At 49.2% G+C, this 21,312-nt stretch overlaps 1 protein-coding gene across 11 annotated transcripts in view; it reads left to right on the forward strand.

The window, feature by feature from the left end:
• The window catches only part of DTNB (dystrobrevin beta), a 244,921-nt gene extending 224,208 nt beyond the window's left edge, over window positions 1–20,713 (forward strand). For 5 of the 11 annotated variants that reach the window (XM_027113657.1, XM_027113663.1, XM_027113661.1 and 2 more), the window contains 4 exons: window positions 10,551–10,710; window positions 11,498–11,587; window positions 18,550–18,584; window positions 19,369–19,955. In XM_027113657.1, the coding sequence (XP_026969458.1) occupies window positions 10,551–10,710; window positions 11,498–11,587; window positions 18,550–18,554 (255 nt within the window). In that variant the 3' untranslated portion in view covers window positions 18,555–18,584; window positions 19,369–19,955. Of the gene's footprint in view, window positions 1–10,550; window positions 10,711–11,497; window positions 11,588–18,549; window positions 18,585–19,368; window positions 19,956–20,326 lie in introns of those variants that run through there. The other 6 variants (XM_027113664.1, XM_027113666.1, XM_027113659.1 and 3 more) reach the window with 5 other exon arrangements.
• Window positions 20,714–21,312: the final 599 nt, after the last annotated feature.

Here is a 21,312-nt window from a genome sequence, read left to right on the forward strand (position 1 = left end):
CTCCCTGGGTTTGATTACCTGACGATAATCAAGGAGGTAAAAAAAAAATTCATACCTGTTCCATCAGGGAAAAGAAGGGAAGGAAATAGTATTTATGGAGCCCCTCCTGTGTGCCAGGCGCCCTGCTGGGGCTGGCTGAGCACAGCCCAGGACTGTATATCGTCATTTTCCTACTGCAGACAGCACCTCTGCTCCTGCACGGCCACGCTCTCTGCCACAGCGTGTGAGTCGCCATCTCCACTCACAGTGTCCTCAAGTCACCTTCTCTGGCGTTCTCTGTACCTGTTTTGGCTCCAATGTTAGACTTGCGCTCAAACAAAAGACTGAGTCGGAATCACCGTATTCTCCCTTCTCACGTTTCTCACTCGTGTTGGAAATTAATTTATGTTGCTATCAAAAATCATGGTTGGCCTCGGCAGTGAGAAGTCTCACCTGACCCTTGTTCCCTCTGACCGCAGAAACTTGGGATCCCAAAGTGCTTAGGGTTATTCCAGCAGTTTAAGGCCCCTGGAAGACCCAGGTACCCATCTTAGCCTTGCTGCTAATTTATTTGTGACCTTGTGGCTTCTCTAGGCCTCCATCTCCTCAGATACAGTAATGAATGTTGGACTAAAACACAGGCTGTTTTCCTGGGGTCACGAACCCTCTGACATTACAAGCATAACCTCTGAACTCTTTTCTTGGAACACGATACATAGCTTTCTCAGGTTCTCAGAGTCTTTGCTGATTTAGAAGCAGTGAAGGGCCAGCAGAGGAGAGAGCCTCTCAGATTGTAACATTTCTCTAGCTCTGTCTTTCCAGCAGAATTGTTTCCAACTACAAGGGACCTCTGTCCTCAGAGAACCTGAGTTACAGGGCATTTATTGTGTTTAGTTGTTGGTTAGACACGTGACTGGCCTTTGCTGTGTTCAGGCCTTTGTAATAAGTTGTATTTCAACAAGGTCCCACTGTCCTGCTTCAGGAAACTTTAAAACACCAAGGAGCGTGTCGTGAAGCTCCCCCAGCTTCTCTAGGCTCGCCGCCCCTCTTCTGGCAGCTGAAACCCAGAGGCACGCGATTCTTTTGGACCCTCGTTGGACAGCTTATCCCCACCCCCCTAGTCCCTCCACCTTTGCTGATTTCTGTGTGAGTCTCAGGTTCCCCATAATCTCTGGGTTCCAGCAGCGATGCTCCCGCCAGCCTCTGACTGTGCTGCTTATTCTAGATGCGTTTGCTCTGAGTGGAGTGCTCAGCAGTCTCCATGGGGAGGGCCTGCCTCTCTGAACGTACAACCCATCTGTGCCTTTGAGACAAGGTGCAGTTGCTCAATGCAGTGCTTCGTCTGCGCCGACTTCAGGGTGTCCATCCGGCACAGACCTATCAGGTGGGCAGAGGTTGAGCAGTCTCTAACCGGGTTATAGGTGACTTGTCGGCGAGCCAGGAGAGCTGCCGTGCACACTGCAGCACTGCCTTCAGCCGTGTGTGCTCCAGACGCTCCAGTCTGTGCTTATGTAATGAGGAGGACCTTATTTCAAACTGTCTTCCTTGAGACAGCCCGTCCTCTGCATACAGCAGTCTGCTCCCTGCACCTCCCCACCAGCTGCGAGTGCAGGAGACCTGAACAGGCAGCATCTCCGGTGTGGACTCCGCTCGTGAGAAAGGAGAGTCAGGAGTAGAACATGCCTTACGTGACCCTGAGGTGGCCGCTGAGAGCCCTCAGAGGGGGATCCTTCACTGACAGAGTGGTTATGACCGAAGCAAAGCCTTGATCACTCGGCATTTCTGAGATGAGGTAACTTGGTGAAGGTAGTAGAATCATAGCATTTTATATCTGAAAAATGCTTCACAGGTCATCTAGTTCGATGCCGCTCAGTTTGTAAATGAGAAGACTGAACTCCAGAAGAATTCAAATGCATGTCCTGTACAGTCAAAAGAAAACCCCAGGTCTCCGGACTTTGAGGGAGCGCCGCTCCCACGGAACCTCACCGCCTCCTTAGCGTTCACCCGGGCCTGTGGCCAGAGCAAGATCCCCTCTTGGCGCCTGCGGCGGCCCCTCCTCTTCTGAGTCATTGGATTTGCAGCAGAGAATTGTCTCCAGGCCCTGCCATTTACTCATTACAAAGTAAAGCGGTTGAAACTTTCAGCCTCAGGACAGGCTGATGCACTGAGGGACTCAGGCACATTCTCAGATCCGGAAAAATTTTTCTTGATTCTCTATGCTTGCATCGCTTCTCATCCACGGTCCTCTTTCCAAGGTCTTCGGCGTCTCATGCAGGCCTCTGGGCCTGGTCTCATCCCAAAATTCTCCCTCCTGCTCCCTTTCAGTCAAATGCTCTTCAGATGGGACTGATCTAGTAATGCAGGAAGAAAAAACTCAAGCTCAGCATGTGAGTTACCTGTGGCTGCATAACAACTTACCCCGGAACTTAATGGCTTAGGAGAACAAGCTTAACTCACAGGTTCTGTGGGTCAGGAGTCCAGGCGCTGTTTAGCTGGGTCCTCACAAGCTGAGGGTCAGGGTTTCTCACAAGGTTACAGTCACCTCAAGCCTCAACAGATCACGTCGTTGTAGGCAGGATTCCTCGTGGGTAGTTGAATTGAGGGCCACAGTTCAATGCTGGCTGATGGCTGGAAGGCACCCTCAGTTCCTTGCCAGGTGGGCCTGTCCACAGGGCAGCTCATAAGACGGCAGCTGGCTTCTTTAGCATGAGCAGGGGCAAGAGTGGGAGAGGGTATGTGTGGACAAGACAGAAGTCATGGTCTTTTATCAGCTGATCTCAGAAGTGACATCCCATTGGCCTGATGCATCAGAAGCAGTCACTACACCCAGCCCACGTTCAAGGGGAGGGGATAACACCAGAGGTGACTGCAGGGAGGGAGGGTGCCACTGGAGGCCTCCTCAGAGGTCTGCCCGCAACAGTTAGTTACCTAGTTAAAGTATTTCACATAAAGCTTTATTGATGACGATAGATTTAGTCCTCCCCGGAGATCATTGCCCGCTCTGGCTACGTTCCCGCTTTCCATTACAGAAGAGAAAGGGTCAGAAACTTGATACACCTCATTGTCATTTAACAAATATTTATTAAGCCTTTGCATGTGGTAAGCACAATGGTAAGGAAGATAAATTTGAGGGGTGAGATTACTGCTGTACAGGGTTCTGAGGGAGGTGACAGTGAAGCAGACAGCTGGAAGACCAGCTGGTCAGACACCATAGAGGGGTAGCGCTCCCGGCAGAGTGAACAGCTAGTAGAGGCCTAAAGGTGAGAGAGTGCAGGCCTTTCAGTAGATGGTTGTTGTCGAAACCGCCCAGGAGCAGAGTCAGTTGACCTCTGTTGCACCTCAGTTGACCTCTGTTGCGCCCAGGAGCAGAGTCAGTTGACCAACATATGCCTCATTCCAGATCAACCTCATTCCGGATCCTTCAGCTTCGAGCCTGGCTGAAGTACCTGCATATCGATTACCTATGACTTGTGCCTCTCCCGGGGCCTTTGGGACTTACTGCCCCACAAGGATGCCAAACCGGCATTGCTCTGCTGGACCCAGAATGCACATAGGGTTCCTGACAGCTCCATCCTAGCATTGCTTTAATCCAACATGATCCTAAAGCCAAGGGCTGAAGTTTGAGATCCATGGGGAAAATTATGCCTTCCCAGCGGTCTGAGCTTTTCTGTTTCTACTGCTCTGAACAAAGGCAATGTCAGGAGTCTGGTTTCTATCTTCCTCAGAAGGCATGTCCTGGGCAGTGATCCCAGGAAGGGGGCCTGATTATTTTCAAGCTGATGGTGGGCAGTAGGTTTCATTTCCTGATCCTAGAGATTTAGCCACATGTGGCTGTCTACCCCTGTCAATCCCTCTTACCTCGTTCCCCGTCATCATTTTCCTGTTAAAATATTTGCAGAGGTTCAGCTTCATGTTCTTAAAAAGCAACCTATTTGTTCATCTCCGGTCTTAACGACTGTGACACTCAGTCCTTGGGTGGTGATGCCTGGCTCCAGTCTCACCGAGATTTACTGAGTACTTGCCACATGTTTAATACTGGGTTGGACAGCATGACTGTCCAGATAACTGTCCAGATAACTGTCATACAGTGAAGTGAATTTGAATTTCACAGGCCACATACTTAGGAAAAAAATTTATTTAAGTGGCCTTAATTTCCCTCTTGAGCGCTCACTTTCTGAGATGGGCACTTAGTCTGGGCATTTCTAGGAAAACTCTGAAGCCAGTCATTTCAGAGATTCTTATCCCCCTTCCTGCACCCAAAGTGAGCGCTGCCCCTTGGGGCCTTTTGCTGGGTGCTGTGGCCTCAGTGGAGGGGTGTCCATAGCTCCAAGTTGACCTGTGCTGAAGCCATCATGTCCTTTGCTTGTTGGCCAGGCCTGGTTCTCATGGGCAGCACCCTCCATTCGGTGGCTAAGGCATCTGATGAGTTCGTAGACTCCCCCAGCGTCCAAGGTCCACACCTGACCTCACCGAGGCTCTAACTCCTCTGTGATGGACAGACGGCTTTGGGCTCATCACTTCTCACAGTATCAGCCTATGGGAAGCTATTGGCTGCGTGGGGTCCTTCCTTGAGGCTGCCCAGGCAACCCAAGAAACGACCTTTATTCTGTTCCCCTCAGCCCTGGGAAGGCCCAGGAAAGGCCTGGGCATTGCCAGTATCCACCACTTCTGTGATCTCCTACATCCCACACTGTGCTGGCTCAGGACTTTCCTGCAAAGCCACGCCTCAGCATCAGACTTTCTTGCCTTCTCTGTAGATTCTCTCACCTTCTTCCCAGCTTCCTTATCTGGTTTGTATTGGGGCTGGAACTGCTAGGTCTGATTGCTCATAAGCACTTTCCGAACTAGAATGAATTTTATGCTTTATTATTTGCTCCCTCTCCCATAAAAATGGCCAAAAAAGCAGAGGGTGATAATTATAGGGTGAAAGGTGGAGGTTTTTTCCCAAAATACAGTGATTAATATGTGATAATGTTATCTGGACAAAACCGGACTCCTAAGGTTTATAAACTAGTCGGGAAGAAAAGATATATACGCTGAAAGACTAAATAATAATAAATGTTTTGTAACCACTGGCAAAATAGAAGAGAATATTTCAAAAGATAGAACATGTTGAATTGTCAACGGAAAATTATTATAAAAGTTAAACCGGGGGCTTCCCTGGTGGCGCAGTGGTTGAGAGTCCGCCTGCCGATGCAGGGGACACGGGTTCGTGCCCCGGTCTGGGAAAATCCCACATGCCGCGGAGCGGCTGGGCCCGTGAGCCATGGCCGCTGAGACTGCGCGTCTGGAGCCTGTGCTCCGCAACGGGAGAGGCCACAACAGTGAGAGGCCCATGTACCGCAAAAAAAAAAAAAAGTTAAACCGGGATAAAAACATCAAAAAGAGATTTCGTAGGATTCCATTATATGGATTAACCACATTTTAAGTCATTCACCAGTCAGTAGATTTGGGGGTTATTTCCACTTCGGACCTATTAAACTAAATGTTGCTAATAAACGTTTGTGTACAGGTTTTGGATGAGCATATGTTTTTATTTCTCTTGGGTACATATCAGGAGTGAAATTGCTGGGTCATATGGTAAGTTTACATTTAACATTTTAAGAAGCTGCCAGACTGTCTTCCAAAGTGGTTGTACCATTTTACAGTCCCATCAGCAGTGTACAAGGCTTTCCCTTTTCCCACATCCTTGTCAGTCTTTTTGATCGTAGCTATTTCAGTCAGTAAGTGGTATCTCTTTGTGATTTCAGTTTTCATTTCCCTGAGTACTCGTGTTGAGCATTTTTCATGTAATTTTTAGCTCATTTGTATATCTTATTTCATGAAACGTCTATTCAGGTCTTTGCCTGTTTTGTAATTGGGTTGCCTGTCTTATTATTCAGTTACAAGAGGTTTTTTTATATGTTCTAGACACAGGTTCTTTTTTTTATAGTTTATTCTATATTTATTTCAGCTTTATTGAAGTATAATTGACATATAAGATTGTAAGATATTTAAAGTATACATTGTAGAGACTTAATAAACCTATACATGGTGAGAGGATTTCCCCATCTAGTTAATTAACATGTCCATCACCTCACATGTTTATCTTTTGTGTGTGTGTGAGAATATTTAAGTTGTTCTCTCTTAGCATATTTCACCTATACAATAGTATATTAACCAACTGTAGTCACCATGTAACATTAGATCCTCAGACCTTATGTTTTAGCCGGAAGTTTATACCCTTTTACCAACCTCTCCCCATTCCCCCACCACTCAGCCCCTGGCAACTACTTTTCTACTCTCAGTTTCTGAGTGTGACTTTTTTTTAGATTCCACATATTGATGATACCACGAAGTGTTTGTCTTTCTTTGTCTGGTTTATTTCACTTACCATAAATAACACAGCAGGATTTCCTTCTTTCTCATGGCTGAATAATATTCCATTGTACATATATACCACATCTTCTTTATCCATTTATCTGTTGATGGACACTTAGGTTGTTTACATATCCTAGCTATTGTGAATAATGCTGCAGTGAACAAGTGTGTATGGAGTTCAAATATCTCTTCAAGATTCTGTTTTCATTTTCTTTTCTTTTTTTTAATTTATTTGGCTGTGCCAGGTCTTAGTTGTGGCACGCGGGATCTTCGTTGCAGCATGTGGGATCTTTTAGTTGCCGCATGCAGGATTTTTTAGTTGCAGCATGTGGGATCTTTAGTTGTGGGATCTAGTTCCCTGACCAGGGATCAAACCAGGGCCCCCGCGTTGGGAGCATGGAGTCTTAACTGCTGGACCACCAGGGAAGTCCCTGTTTTCATTTTCTTTGGATATATACACAGAAGTGGGATTATTGGATCATATGGTTGTCCTGTTTTTCATTTTTTGAGGAAAAATGCCACTTTGCCTAGTGGCCACACCAGTTTACCTTCTCACCAGTAGTGCACAAAGGTACCCTTTTCTCCATGCCCTCCCCGACACTTTTTTTTTTTTTTCCTCTGGTTGCATTGGGTCTTCGTTGCTGCGTGCGGGCTTTCTCTAGTTACATCAAGCAGGGGTTGCTCTTCGTTGTGGTGCACGGGCTTCTCGTTGCAGTGGCTTCTCTTGTTGTGGCACACAGGCGTCAGTATTTGTGGCACGCAGGCTCAGTGGTTGTGGCACACAGGCTTAGTTGCTCCACGGCATGTGCGATCTTCCCGGACCATGGATCGAACCTGTGTCCCCTGCATTGGCAGGCAGATTCTTAACCACTGCACCACCAGGGAAGTCCCGAGGTGGCTTCTCTTGTTGCGGAGCACAGGCTCTAGGTGCCCGGGCTTCAGTAGTTGTGGCACGTGGCCTCGGTAGTTGTGGCTCGCAGGCTCTAGAGCACAGGCTCAGTAGTTATGGCTCACGGGCTTAGTTGCTCCGTGGCATGTGGGACCTTCCCGGACCAGGGATGGAACCTGTGTCCCCTGCATTGGCAGGCGGATTCTTAACCACTGCGCCACCAGGGAAGTCCCTGGACATTTGGGTTTGTTTTCACTTTTTGGCTATTATATATAATGCTGCTATGAACATTTGTGTACAAATTTTTGTATATACATAGATTTTCATTTATCTCTAGTATATACATGTAGGAGTGGAATTGTTGGGTCATATGGTAGTCAGTGTTTAAACTTTTGAGGAACTGCCAAACTGTTTTCTAAAGCAGCTGCACCAGTTTTATATTCCTACCAGCAGTTTATGAGCATTTCGATTTCTCCACATTCTTGTCAACACTTGTTATTATCTGTCTTTTTTATTATAGCCATCTTAGTGGGTGTGAAGTTGTAGCTCATTGTGGTTTTTTGGGTTTTGTGTTTGTTTGTTTTGTTTTTTGGCTGCATTGGGTCTTCGTTGCAGCGTGCAGCCTTTCTCTAGCTGCGGCAAGCAGGAGCTACTCTTCGTTGCAGTACACGGTCATTGCGGTGGCTTCTCTTGTTGCAGAGCACGGGCTCTAGGTGTGTGGGCTTCAGTAGTCGTGGCACGCGGGCCCTAGAGTGCGTGGGCTTCAGTAGTTGCAGCGCGTGGTCTCAGTAGTTGTGGCACGCAGGCTCTAGAGCACAGGCTCAGTAGTTTTGGCGCATGGGCTTAGTTGCTCCACGGCATGTGGGATCTTCCTGGACCAGGGATCAAACCTGTGTCCCCTACATTGGCAGGTGGATTCTTAACCACTGCACCACCAGGGAAGTCCCGCTCATTATGGTTTTGATTTGCATTTCCCTAATGACCAATAATATTGAGCATCTTTTCATATGCTTATTGGATATTTGCATATCTTCTTTAGAGAAATGACCATTCAGATCCTTTGCCTATTTTTAAATTAGGTTACCTGTCCTTTTATTATTGAGTGTAAGAGATCTTTTTTAAAAAATATTTATTTATTTATTTAGGCTGCACCAGGTCTTAGTTGCAGTACACGGGATATTCCTTGCAGCTTGCGGACTTCTTAGTTGCAGCACGCAGACTCTTAGTTGTGGCATGCATGTGGGATCTAGTTCCCCGACCAGGGGTCGAACCCGGGCCCCATGCATTGGGAGCACAAAGTCTTACCCACTGGACCACCAGGGAAGTCCCAAGAGATCTTTATATATTCTTTTTTTTAATCAATTTTTTTATTGAAGTATAGTTGATTTACCATGTTGTGTAGATATTCCTAATATAAGTCCCTTATGAGATATATGATTTGCAAAAATTTTTCCCATCCTCTGAGTTTTTCTCACTTTCTTAAAGGTGTCCTTTAAAAATAGTTCTTAATTTTAATGAAGTCGAATTTATCTGTTTTTCTTTTGTAGTATATACTTTTTGTGTCATATCTGAAAAGTCGCTGTCTAATCTTTCCCTCTAAGAGTTTTATAATTTTAGTTCTTATATTTGGAATGATCCATTTTAAGTTAGTTTTTGTATATAATGTGAGGTAAGGGTCTAAGTTCATATTTATTTTTATCATGGAAAGATCTCAAAAAGTATGCTAACTTTGCTGTACAGCAGAAATTAAACACAACATTGTAAATCAACTATACTTCAATAACATTTTTTAAAGTATGCTAGATGATAAAAGCAAGTTGCAAAATGATATGTGCAGTATGATACCCGTTCATGCAAAATTTAAAGGCACAAAATATCATATATTATTCATAATTACATATGTACACATAGGTAGAAAGTTTCACACCAAAACCTTTGACGGTGGCTGCCTCTGAAGGGAAGAGAGGAGGGGGCTGGAAAGAATTAGTGGTGAAAGCTGTCTTCAGATTTATCTGCAGTGTTTTTAGGTTGGAATAAATTTGACACAATATTAATTATCAATTTGAGTGGTCTGTTATGTTCCACTTTTAAGCTTTCTGTATTTTTTTAAGTTTCTCAAATTAAAACACACAGACACGAATCAAAGCAAGAACGATGGAGAACAGATCATTTCCGTTTGGTCCGGTGCTCACGCTGGGTGAAGCGTTGAGCTGGGGCTTTGTGCACCCAGCCTGTCAGCCTGTTCGAGGTGGCAGTTTCTGTTTGTACGCGGGGTTTCTGAGCCAGATCCCAAAAGATAATTATCTTCCTTTGAACTCATTTGCACACTTTGGGTTATATTTTCCCAGTTTTGCTTCCAAAGAAAACCCCACTCTATATGCCACCCTCAGTTGCCCTTCCTCTGAACAGCAGCAGAGCCCAAATCTCAGCGAGCTCCCTTTAACCGGAGTTTTTAAATTTTATCCCATTGCTCCACGCTTTCTCCAAAACGGAGGCAGAGCCTCACAAGGAAAGTTTGGTTTCCGCTAAATGTGTGTGTCCATTCTCACCTAGTCCCCACGGGATGGCCCACAGAAGACCTCACTGTGTGTGCTTGACGAGTGCAGCACGACGAGTGCAGCATGACGGGCCAGATGACCAGGCTCCTGGGAACAGCCTGCAGCTAGACTCCTGACCCACAAACTCAGGCGCGCTCCCTGTGGCCTGGCAGCTGCAGAGGCGCAGAACACGTGGCATTGCCCTTAAAGTAGAAGGGCTTGTTCCAGCATCTCCCGCTGACGAGACGTGCAGCCTGACACAGAGCTCTTCCTCTCTTCATCCTTGTTTTTCTTCTGTAAAATAGATACAAAACAACATGTGCCCCTTCTACTCACAAGTTGTTATGAGGATCAAATGAAATAATGCACCTGAATGTGTTTGCAAACAAAACTCAAAGGTGTTTGTATATTATTTCCCAGCTGTGTGACCCCAGCCCCTCCCAGATCCTCCAACCAGCTACTCTGCTCCATCTGTCCACCTGGAAGGCCCCCCCTCCCTGTGCACGCCTCCACCCCTTTCCCTCCCACTTTTAGTCCGTTCTTCAGTGTTCCTGCTGCCTCTTCTCCCTCCTCGCCCTTTGTTCTCTCCCTTTCCTTCCCTTTTCTTCCTCTCACCAGTGCTGGAGGCAGCCTGACTCCTTCCTTTCAAATGTGATCGTGCACTGCATTGCACCACTGAACTGAAGCCCTGGCCTGGCTCAGGTTGACTGAAAAAAAGGACTTTCCCCTTCCTCAAAGAGGTAAGGCACCTGAGAGGACATGTTTTATCTCTTTGATTCTCCCAGGCTCAGGCCACAGGATCGCCGCAGACGTCGCCCACTCACGGAGGCAGCCGCTCGATGCCCATGCCCGTGCACTCCACCTCCGCTGGCTCCACACCCACCCACTGCCCGCAGGACCCGCTGAGCGGAGTTGGCGGGGACGTGCAGGAGGCCTTCGCCCAGGGTGAGTCCGGGAGCAGAGTATAATGGAGCGCTGAGGGGGTTTGGAAACGTGGACAAGATTCCTACTGAGGTTTTCCCAGTTTCTTTTCTTTTGTGCACTTCGCTTTAAATGATCAGATTTTCACATACAGTAAAAATAAGTCAAGCGCTGACCCCTCTTCATTAGATGGGCTGGTCTGCAACAGAAGGTCTGCAGGCTTTGTACATGTGCGAAGTACAGGCCTCCTGGGCTTCTGTGCTCTTTTTTCTGGGTTGTGGGAAGTGCCTTGTCCTCTGGGCTTTGCCTCCTCCGGAGGAATTGGATGGAAGCATCCCCAAAGTCGGGCACTCGGCCTGGAAAGTCCTTAGAGCAAACAAGAGAAGGAGTGGAACTCTAAACAGGACCTTGCTGAAGCCTCCTTGTCTGTGGAGCTAATGGCCAGCGATGTTATGTGGTTGGGGGAAGACAAGGCAGCTCAGGAAGTCTTCCTGGGGCGGAGACAAGAGCAGGGAGGTGGAGCTGGCGAGTAAGTCCTGCCTGAGCATTTGTTCTAGAATCCACCTCCTTTGATTGTGGCTGAGAAGTATGGAGTTGACAGGGTCCTGCTCTTCAGGTAGAGAAGAGGGAGGAGGACCACAGACAGACCTGGGTACCGGTGCTCCTGACGGCCTGGGAGCGGGCAGAGCTGCTCGGCCCATCTCCCCCTAGGAGTTCTGCCCTGAGTCCCAGGGCCCCGCCGACCCAGGCGTTCACTCAGCTCTCTCCCCCCGACCCACCTGGCATCGCCATCTGCTCTGACTGCCCTCAGGTACAAGGAGAGACCTCCGCAATGACCTGCTGGTGGCCGCTGACTCCATCACCAGCACCATGTCATCCCTGGTGAAGGAGCTCCACTCAGGTGACGCCCACAGCGCCCGCCCAGCCTCCCACCTCCCCCTCCGCGCCCTCCTCGCCGCCTCACTGCGTGGTAAAGCGTCTCCCTAATTTCACCACGCGGTCGTCTTGCCTTCCAGGGATGCGCTGGATGCCTTCATCCTGGGAGCCTCTCTCCCACACGTGATCACATAGAGATAATCACACGTTTAGGTTCCTCTTAAGAGTATGCCCTGTGGAGCAAACACAATTCCGACCTTAAAGAAATTCAGCTCAGTTAGGCCCCTTCCTCCCTTAATTTGTCTTCCATCTGTGCTTCCTCCACAGCTGCTCTTTCCTTAGGCCTGCTCAGCTGTCTCGCTCCAGAGCGTTCCTGGATGACTGGAACCGCATCAGCTGCAAAAGCTGCTGGACTTTCTCCCGGCTGCCTCTCTGCTCTCTCCTATTTGATTTGGTTTTGAAACCCTATTCTCTCCTTTTGTCCATGACGAGGCTCTGATTTCACTGGAAGTTCATGACCTGAGTCTGTTGCTTCCTTCGTTCCTCATGTTCAGTCTTATCTATGACTTCTTTCTCAGTCTGTCTGTCTCTTAGCTATTTCAGTGATTTTCCAGAGACCCTTACCTCATGGCATATTTCCCCTTACATAATACCCGGGAAGGAGAGAAAAAATAGAATGCCATTCCCATTATCAGCATGTCTTCAAGAATCCCCATGATTACATCAGTTTTGTAGCCGTCAGGTATTTTGCTAATCTTTTTTACGGTGGTCAGATTCCCGTGTTATATATTAAACAAACACATTCCCTTCCTAAGTGCTGTGGGTCACTCATACAGATGGCCCTCTTTTGTGTCTTTCCACCTAATGTAATGCTTTTGGATACCTTGAACTAGCTTAACAAGGTTATTGAATAAAAATATAAAGCAGGTTTTCTGTGGGCTATTCAGACACATGTACTTATTGAAACACAATACATTGAAATCATCTGTGCGTGCGCTTAGGGAAGGCGAGCCTCATGTACTCCTTCAGACCTTTGTAGGAGAAAGCGTATGCCTTTAGTGTTGTCATGGGACCAGGCCAAGGTCTGGCCCATGGCTTCACTCTCAGATCTGCTGTTTTCATTTAGAAGAGAATAAGTGTGTGGCCTGTGTTGGTTTTTTCAGTACAGTTAAGATGCCAGTTCTCCTGTTCAGGCAGCATTACAGTAACACTGTCTCCGTTCTGGTACCATTTCTCAATCCCTTTTAGAAGCACTGCTCCCCTCCACACACACATAAACAGAAGAGATGACCACCTTTGAGATGACCTCATGGGTGATTAGAAAGTCCCTTCCCTAACATAGCTCCCACAGATGCCAGAAATCCCACTTCTGGAGGGAATTTCTTAGGGGATTTCAGGCATGGAAATTAACCACACTCATGCCTCATGGCCACGTATTAGGTTTTGTGCAAAATGAGTGGTTCATGAGCTCATCACACTAGTTTGGGAGGTGACTAGACATCATTAAACACAAAGCACATAGAGACCAAACAGCTTCATAATAAGTAAGGGTATGGGGATACTCAGCAACGTCTCCTAGTAAGAAAGGATAGTTTTAACAAAACCATGTAATGTATTTGAAAGGTACCTTAGAGATCGCACTGTCCACTCCCCTTACTTTAGAAATGCGGTGAGTGATTATCAGAAAAGAGATTTGCCTAAAGTTACACAGCTTGAAGGGGGAAAGCTGGTCCTAGAGCTTAGGTCTGAACATTAAGCGATGCTCTTACCACCACACTGCCCTTATCCCCGCACAGGACAAGGGATCATGTCTGCAATCCCACGAGGGCCCCTTTCACTGATGCTCCACTCTAGGTCCATGGTAGATGTGGACTAGCCCCACACATGGCCCAGTATCTCTATCAAACACAGAGGTAAACTCCCTTTACATGCCAGGCTGCCAGTTTCTCAGTGAGTGGAAGAGCCCAACACCAACATGTGTTTTTTTTAATTTATGTTTTTGGCTGCATTGGGTCTTCATTACTGCACACGGGCTTTCTCTAGCTGTGGCGAGCGGGGGCTACTCTTTGTTGCGGTGCGCGGGCTTCTCATGGTGGTGGCTTCTCTTGTTGTGGAGTACAGATTCTAGGAGCACAGACTTCAGCAGTTGTGGTGCACGGGCTCTAGGGCGGGCGGGCTTCGGTAGTTGCAGCATGCAGGCTCAGTAGTGTGGCTCGCGGGCTCTAGAGCGCAGGCTCAGTAGTTGTGGCGCACAGGCTTAGTTGCTCCGCAGCATGTAGGATCTTCCTGGACCAGGGCTCGAACCCACGTCCCCTGCATTGGCAGGCGGATTCTTAACCACTGCGTCCCCGGGAAGTCCCCAACCTGTTTTTACCATCACTGTCGAGATTTTCATGAGGATGAGAGTAGGTGCTCAAATTATCTTCCATGTATTCTGTACGGCGTGGACATGCTGTTTATATCCATAGCTTGCCCTCCTCATCTTTTCTGAAATCTTTTCACAAATGATGGACTCTTAGAGTTGGAAAGGATCTTGGAAGTCATTTCATCCAGTTGCTGCCTGATATAAAAGTCCTCTGTTTGAATATTCCCAGCGAGTTCATTCATGACCAGCTCTCCTCACTGGGAAGTTTTTCCTTATCAGGGAGCCAAAATCTGCCTTTCCATAGCAAACTGATCCTCATTCCACCCTCTAAAGCTGCCCAGATGAGCCCAGCCCCTCCTCTCATGTCAGCCTTTCCAGTGTTTGATGGCAGGTCACGTGGCTCTCCCGCAGCCTCTCCTCTTTAGGCAGCCGTTCACAGTTCCTTCAGCCATTCCTCATGTGACGTGGGTTTCACTTGACCATCCCGTGTGCCCAAGTGTTGCAAGGCCCTGGTTCAAAGTGCGTTTCCAGGGCTGAGCACGTCTCCACATTGCAAGGGGTCTGCCCCCTGACTCCCACTCCACCCCCAGCACGGTGAGCTCTGCCACCGCCCTGAGCAGGCCCCAGGGAGAGTAACCTTAGATGGCATTAGCTTTTCTCCACACAGCCACTTGGCACTGTTCAGTCATTTTAAGTTTGTCATCAGCTAAAACCAGGTTTTTGTATGTTTGTTTTGTTTTGTTTTTAACGAAAGCCAGTGTTCATCTAGGTATTCCCTGCTGTACACTTTTATCATTGTTTTCTTGAACCTGAATGCAAGGTATTAGCCATATACCTTAGTAGATATCATCACCTTAGAGAAGCCAGCAATAGAGCCAGAAGCTGGGTGGGTGACATCAGACTGCACTGCTCTGGGCTCAGGGCTTATGGGGACATGATGCTGGGGCATGGACCACACAGGGTGCAGACTAGGTGATTTCAGCACCCTTGGAGACCTGAAGCCATGAGCTTTTAGCTAGGGTTTCCTCCCAAGCCTCCTAAGCTACTCACTTCTCCCTCCTCCTATGCTTCTACTGTGCCGAAGGGTCACTGGCCTCCTTGGACTTGTTTTCACAGCAGGGGAAGGTGCAGAGGAAGAAGAAGAGAAGGTGCAGAATGGGAAAGACAGAGCTAAAGGCAGCTCCAGGACCCCTAGTCTGAATGGGAGCCAGAGCCCTAGCCCCTGAACGGAATCCCCCCTCCCCTTTGTTTCTGCCTTCCTTCCTGCTGCCACCTTTCCCCAGAGCTTTCAGACCCCCACGGATCCTTCTCCCTACTTTTCCCAACTGACCATCAAGTTTTTCCCTAGAGGTGGTTGTGTCAGTGGATCAACAAAAGCTTCCTGATCTCCTGACACTATGATAGACGGATGAGATACAGGAAGTAGATGCAATTAAAACACCAAACGTGACCCCTTGCCTCAAGGAGTTTGTAATACAGTTAGGAGAGCAAAATTAAGATATGCAAAATAAATAGGAGATAAAAGGAAGTGGCAGGAAAAGTTAGTCATCGAACTTTGAGCGTATGATTATAAATACAAGAAGAATTTCTGAAAAGGCAGAGATGATTGTGGACAGAAGAGCCAGATGGCTTTGTGGCTTCTCGGAGGAATTAAAAGCAACAGAGAAAGGTATCAGCACGGGACAGTAATGCTTCCTCATTTTATTGTATATAAAACCTTCTTAAAAATAATGTATGTTCAAAAGAGCTGTGCTAACTGATTTCCATGTATAATCTCATTCAGTCCTCAACGACCTGGTGAGATATGTAATATAATGATATCCCCACTTTACCAATGAGGAAACAGGTGCAGAGAAAGTTAGATCAACTAGCTATTAAGTGGTAAAGATTGGATTTGAGCTGGGTCTTTCTCACTCCAAACTTCATGCTCTTAATCTTCATGTTTCTATGTTACCCTGAACAGATAACACAATTCTCTTTGGACATTTGAGAGTTAGCTGTTATTTCTGTGATGTATTAATATGTCCAGTTGCTGGATTCCTTCAAAATATAAGCTCCACAAGGTGGAGACTTCGGTCTGTTTTGTTCAGGTTGTATCCCCAGTGCCTAGAACAGTGCCTGGCATGTAGTGGGATGTCAGTAGATTCATAAACGTAAGGAAATAAACAGGCTGGTGGGCAGCAGAGCACTTTGTCCGGGAGAGAAGTGGGTGGCTGCCCGGAGGAGGCTGTGGAGCCTGAGGTGGAGCCGGCCCAGCTCTCTCGGGTCCCTGCTAAATGCTCTGCACGTAACACACTCTTCCTGTTTGATTCCACGGCCCCGTGAGGGAAGGCTTCTAGACAGGGCTCAGGGTGGTTAAACAACGTGAGGCCGTAAGTGTCAGAGCCTGGACTCAGCCCAGGTGTCTCTAACACCAGTGCCCACGCTTTAGTCTGAGCCGACTGCGAGACCACGTGAAGGGAGAGAAGTCTTAAGGAAGGGTGGAAAGAAGTGGATACGGGAAAGGGAGTTGTGATGGGAAAGGGGGAGCATCTTGGGAGGGGTGTGTCCAGAGCTTTTGCCCATAGTGGCTGGTGCGGATAAGAGAGTGAGGTCTTTGAAGTTTGTCAGCAAGGACACTGGAATTGCCAAGGAAGAAACGGAGAGAAGAAAAATGTACTCCAGGTGCTGAAATCATCGAGTGAGTCAGAGCAAGGCCTGGGAGAAAGTGGATGATAGCTATGATGAATTGCTGAGAATGAAGTATTTGGCATGGCCGTCAAAAGGTCAGCAGTAGAGGGCAGCGGTGTTTGAAACATCTAGAAATGCGGCAAAGAAATGGAGAGAAGACGGACTTCCGCATACCGATGGGGGACTAGGAATAAGGCAGGAGGGTTGTAGTGCAAGAGGTGAAGAGAAGAGGAGACACACAGAGATAGATTTACGCTTATGTAAACACATGCTGCAAACACACGCATGCACGCACACACGGTCCCACCAGATCCCGGCGTTCATGTGGAATGTTCTTGGCTGAAGACCTAACAGCTGCTGCTTTGGCCTCTCTTCCCTTATACCCCCCTCCCTTCCCAATAGCTTTTCCCATGGCCTTTCCTCAGTCTGCCCCGCTCCCCCGAAGCACACAGGGGACTGTGCCGTGACCACCTGGGCCTTGCCCTGACCACAGACTGTAGCCTTAGACCTGGTTCAAGTCTGGATATAGGCTCTGTCTCACACGTGGACTGGGTGTGGCTTCCCTTGTCTGGTACCCGGTGCCCTCAGGGTCCCTCTGTCTTGGCACCTGTGTTGCCCTGTCAACATCTCTGCTTTCTTTGCACCTCTTGCTTTGTACGTCTATGTGAGATCTTTTCGTGAGAATGCCTGAATTTCTGTTTCTGTGGCTTTTAGGTGTCATCCCCAAGGGGAAGAGTATTAAGAGTTGGGGTGAGAGATGGGTAGGGTTTAAAAAGGATGTTTGACTCTCAGTATTGTATAAGGTCCTAGGATATGTCCCTGTAGTTAACGTGTGGCTGTTACGTGGGTATAGTTCTAAAACCATGGACGGACCTTCTGATTCTCCACTGTGATCTAGGCGTGATATCTTACTACAGACTGAGGTAGCCGTAACTACTGTCACCTAGGCATTAGAGGGCAATAAGTATCAACCAGAAAGAGAGAGCAATTTGCTTCTTTGGGGTTGAAATCATGCTGACATAATACAAACACAACTGGGTCAGCACCCTGTCAGGCATAGTCTGCTCAGTGCAAAAACTGTGAGAGCCAAATGGGCACTTTTGAAGAACTCACGACTCAGCCACACTTCCCAACCACATTCACCTCTGCCTCGGCCTCTCCCTGCCTGCCCTGGCTCCCTGTCTGGCTGCACCCTGGGGAATGTTTCTGCTCCGCTGGATTCCCACTTTGCATCCCCTCACCTTGAGGAGTCAGTACTTACAACCAAGACTATATAGATGAAACGCAGGCTAACAGAACTTCCCCCATATTACCTCAGAGCCCTAAATTCGTCTCAGCTGCTCCACGGCCTCATTTTATGTCCCTGTGTCCTTCAGAATCACCTCTCCCAGAACCTGCCCCCACGGTGTTGGAAGCTATAAATCCGGTTTGCACACCTAACGCTAGTGCGTGTCTGGTAGACTGCCAGCAGTGGTCCTTGGTGAGAACAGATACAGGCTTTTGAGGGTCCAGGCGATCGTTCAAGATTTCAGGGTGAACAGGAGTGTGATTTAGCATCCCAAGCAGATACGTCTGCGGGAAGGAACTACTGCTCCTATCATAGTTTAGACCATTTTCACCTTGTTCACTTTCAGAACCACACGGACGGTGCCCCCTGATGTAACTGCTCCTTAGGTTTAAGGCAGATTCCTTTCTGTTTTAGTATTATTGTCCTCCTCCTCCTGAGAGGCACTTGTTTCCATGGCTCTATTAGGTCAGCTGCAGTTGCTGGTTGTAGGTTGGGTGACTCACCTCTGTTTTCATACCTGGTCGGGCAAAGTCGACCTACGGGGAGCAAAAGGGGAGAGGCAAGCCCAGGAGCCCATGGGTCAGGGAGGCCCCAGGTGAACATCCGGGTGGCGAAGAGACCCCGACTGTGACCTCAGTGTATCGTTTGTGTCTGTGCTGCACAGGTTAGCGGAGGAGCCGGGACAGAGAGGAAGCGCGGGTGAGTACGGTGTTCTCTGCCCACCCCACGGCCCCTTTCCCTCCTCCCTTTCCTCGTCACACTTCCCAAGCCAGAGCCACCCCGACACGTGAGATCCAAGTCGGGGTTTCCTTTATGAGCCCAGCTGCTCCTCTTCTCTGCTCAGCCCCGCCAGCATACCGGCTGGGCCGCATTTCCAGGCCCGGACCCGTCCTGCACTGCTGTGGGCCTGGGCCTCAGGCAGGCCTTGGTGTCACCTGTGTTGGGATGCAGGTGGCAGACCAGACGCCGCTGGCTGAAACCGGCTCTGGGAGCGGGCGTCAGAGGTCACTCCCGGGGCTGCCGCTGCCTCCTTGCTCCTGATTTCCCCCAGCCACTATCATTTCTCTCTGGGGGTCCAAAGCACAGCCCGCGTGGGATCACACTGACTCTGCCAAGCCGACCAAGTCGTTTCCCATGATGCCTGGCCAAGCTGCACCTTCTCACTTCCTAAAAAAATTGATAGAAGTACAGATTTCCTCACCGGCAAATGCCCATTGCCTTTAGGAATTAGTCTTTCACGCTTTTCCATCTCAGGACCTTAACTTTTATCTAGTTCCAGTTCCAAGGTATTGCAGTTTCGGGGCATGCCCTGCACACTGAAAGGAAGGGACGAAAATGATTGGACAACTAATCAGTTCAAGAGAAGGGTTCTTTCAAGGATAGATGCCTTGGGTGCAGCCTTGACATTTCTCTTTATTTTTCAGTCTTTTCTTCCCTCCGCTCCCCCACCTCTTGTGTTTAAAAGTTAGGCCATCTTCCTCAGTTACAGATCTTCCAGGCAGAAAAGCCAGGGCTGCAGCCCACGATCCAGAAAAGGAACTTTCCCAGGCCCTTCTCAGCAGTATTATCCTGGAGCAACCTCCGGGCTTTTCCTGACACCCCCGCCTTCCCCCGTCTGCACCAACCCGTTGGTTCTGTCCTGCTGGCACTCCAGGACCTGCTGTCTCTGAGCCTCCACTGACTCAGGGATCGTGCAAGCTAAAGATGGGCAGTGTGAGCTGCAGAAATTGTCTCGCTACCCTGGAAACCACGGACCCTCCAAGGCTGGGGCAGGCTTCTCCCTGAACTCACCGCGCATGCAGACGAGACCCTTCCTGACAGCAGCCACGAGGCAGTCAGGAGCTGACTTGCCCTCGGGGAGCCTGTCAGAGCCCCTCTCCTCGGGGCACACAGGAACTGGGGGACGAGGAGAGGCGTGTCTGCCACCTGGCCCACCACTCTTCGTGCACATGAGGAAACTAAGGCCCACCACCCAGGAGCTCGGTGCCGGAACTGGAATCGGAGCTGGGTCCTCTGCTCCTAGTGCTGTCCTCTGACCCCAGGAGGAATATTGAGAAACTCACCACTAGTGGAGAGTCAAATGGAAAGCCTGCACACTCAGGTGGACCCTTAAGTTCTGCTGTCCTCGGCCACGAGGCTAGGCTTTCTCCCCTTCCACTCAGCGCTTCTCAGCACATCTCTGCCCTTCTCCTCAGTCACGATTTTTCTTCCCATGAAACCGCCACATTCCAAACCTTGCACTGTGAACACAGTTCTTTCTTTCCTGGAAACATTTCCTGACCCTGTGACCTAAGCAAGGACTCCAAAGACTCGAGATACCCCCAGAAAAGAGAATGCCCCCTTCCCTAAAAGGGGGTGTGAGTATTGTCACTCTTGGCATATCCCGAGTTGAAAGGTAAGCGTCCCAGCAGCGCTATCCTTGCACATTGTCTTGTCCCCAGCAGACGTCAGCAGCCTTTGCTTGGAGACTCTTGGCAGTGCCCGGGAGTCACAGTGCGTCTGTCCTGCACAGGCACAGGGGACGTGGAGTGAGCTGGCACCGGCAGGAGGAAAGCGAGGTGTTCCCCCAGAGGCACATTCCTGTCCGTCTCTCCGCTGCTCACCTGGACCAGGCTTGCAGGCTTCCAGACGTCACCACCCGCTGGGGCGAGGGGAGCCCAGACGGTGGGAAGTGGGAGGGACTGCTGGTGCTGCCTCGGGCACACCCTCCCACCTCGCCCAGTCCTGCATGAACTGGCATCTTCATCACTCCCCTCTGGGCATGGTCTCATCGCTGCAACAGGAATTTACTGGAGGTTGAAAAGGGAAAAGAAACAGCACGAATCTCCTGTGTGTGTGACCTGGTGGAGTTCTTGCTGGCGTCTCGCCAGCACTCGGGGTGTTCCCCAAGATGGGGACACAACTTTCCACCTGGCCTTTGACCTTTAAAAACCAACAGGTTTTCTTCCCTCTATCATGCAGACAGCTTCAGGCCCTGCTCAGTTCTACCAACATTCACACCCTGGCCACGGTGCTAAAAATAGCCTCCTTCCTTTCTCACTGCTTAGGCTTCCGCCCTGTTTGATGCCTGCACTGCAGCCCAGGCGGGAAGCGGGAGCAGGGAGAGAGCTCTACACTGCAGCCCCAACGATTCCCCTCCTTCCCCTCCTTCCCCTGCTCCTTCTCCTCCTCCTTCCCCTGCTCCTTCTCCTCCTCCTTCCCCTCCTTCCCTTCCTTCCCCTCCTTCCCTTCCTTCCCCTCCTTCCCCTCCTTCCCCTCCTTCCCCTCCTTTCCCTCCTCATCCTTCCCCTCCTTCCTCCCCTCCTTCCCCTCCTTCCCCTCCTCCTTCCCCTCCTTTCCCTCCTTCCCCTCCTTCCCCTCCTTCTTGTCCTTCCCCTTCTTCCCCTCCTTCCCCTCCTCCCTCCTCTCCTTCCCCTCCTTCCCCCCC

The sequence above is a fragment of the Aethalodelphis obliquidens genome, unplaced genomic scaffold (genome assembly GCF_003676395.1).
Source record: "Aethalodelphis obliquidens isolate GAN/ISIS:26980383/991018 unplaced genomic scaffold, ASM367639v1 scaffold12, whole genome shotgun sequence".
NCBI lineage: Eukaryota > Metazoa > Chordata > Mammalia > Artiodactyla > Delphinidae > Aethalodelphis > Aethalodelphis obliquidens.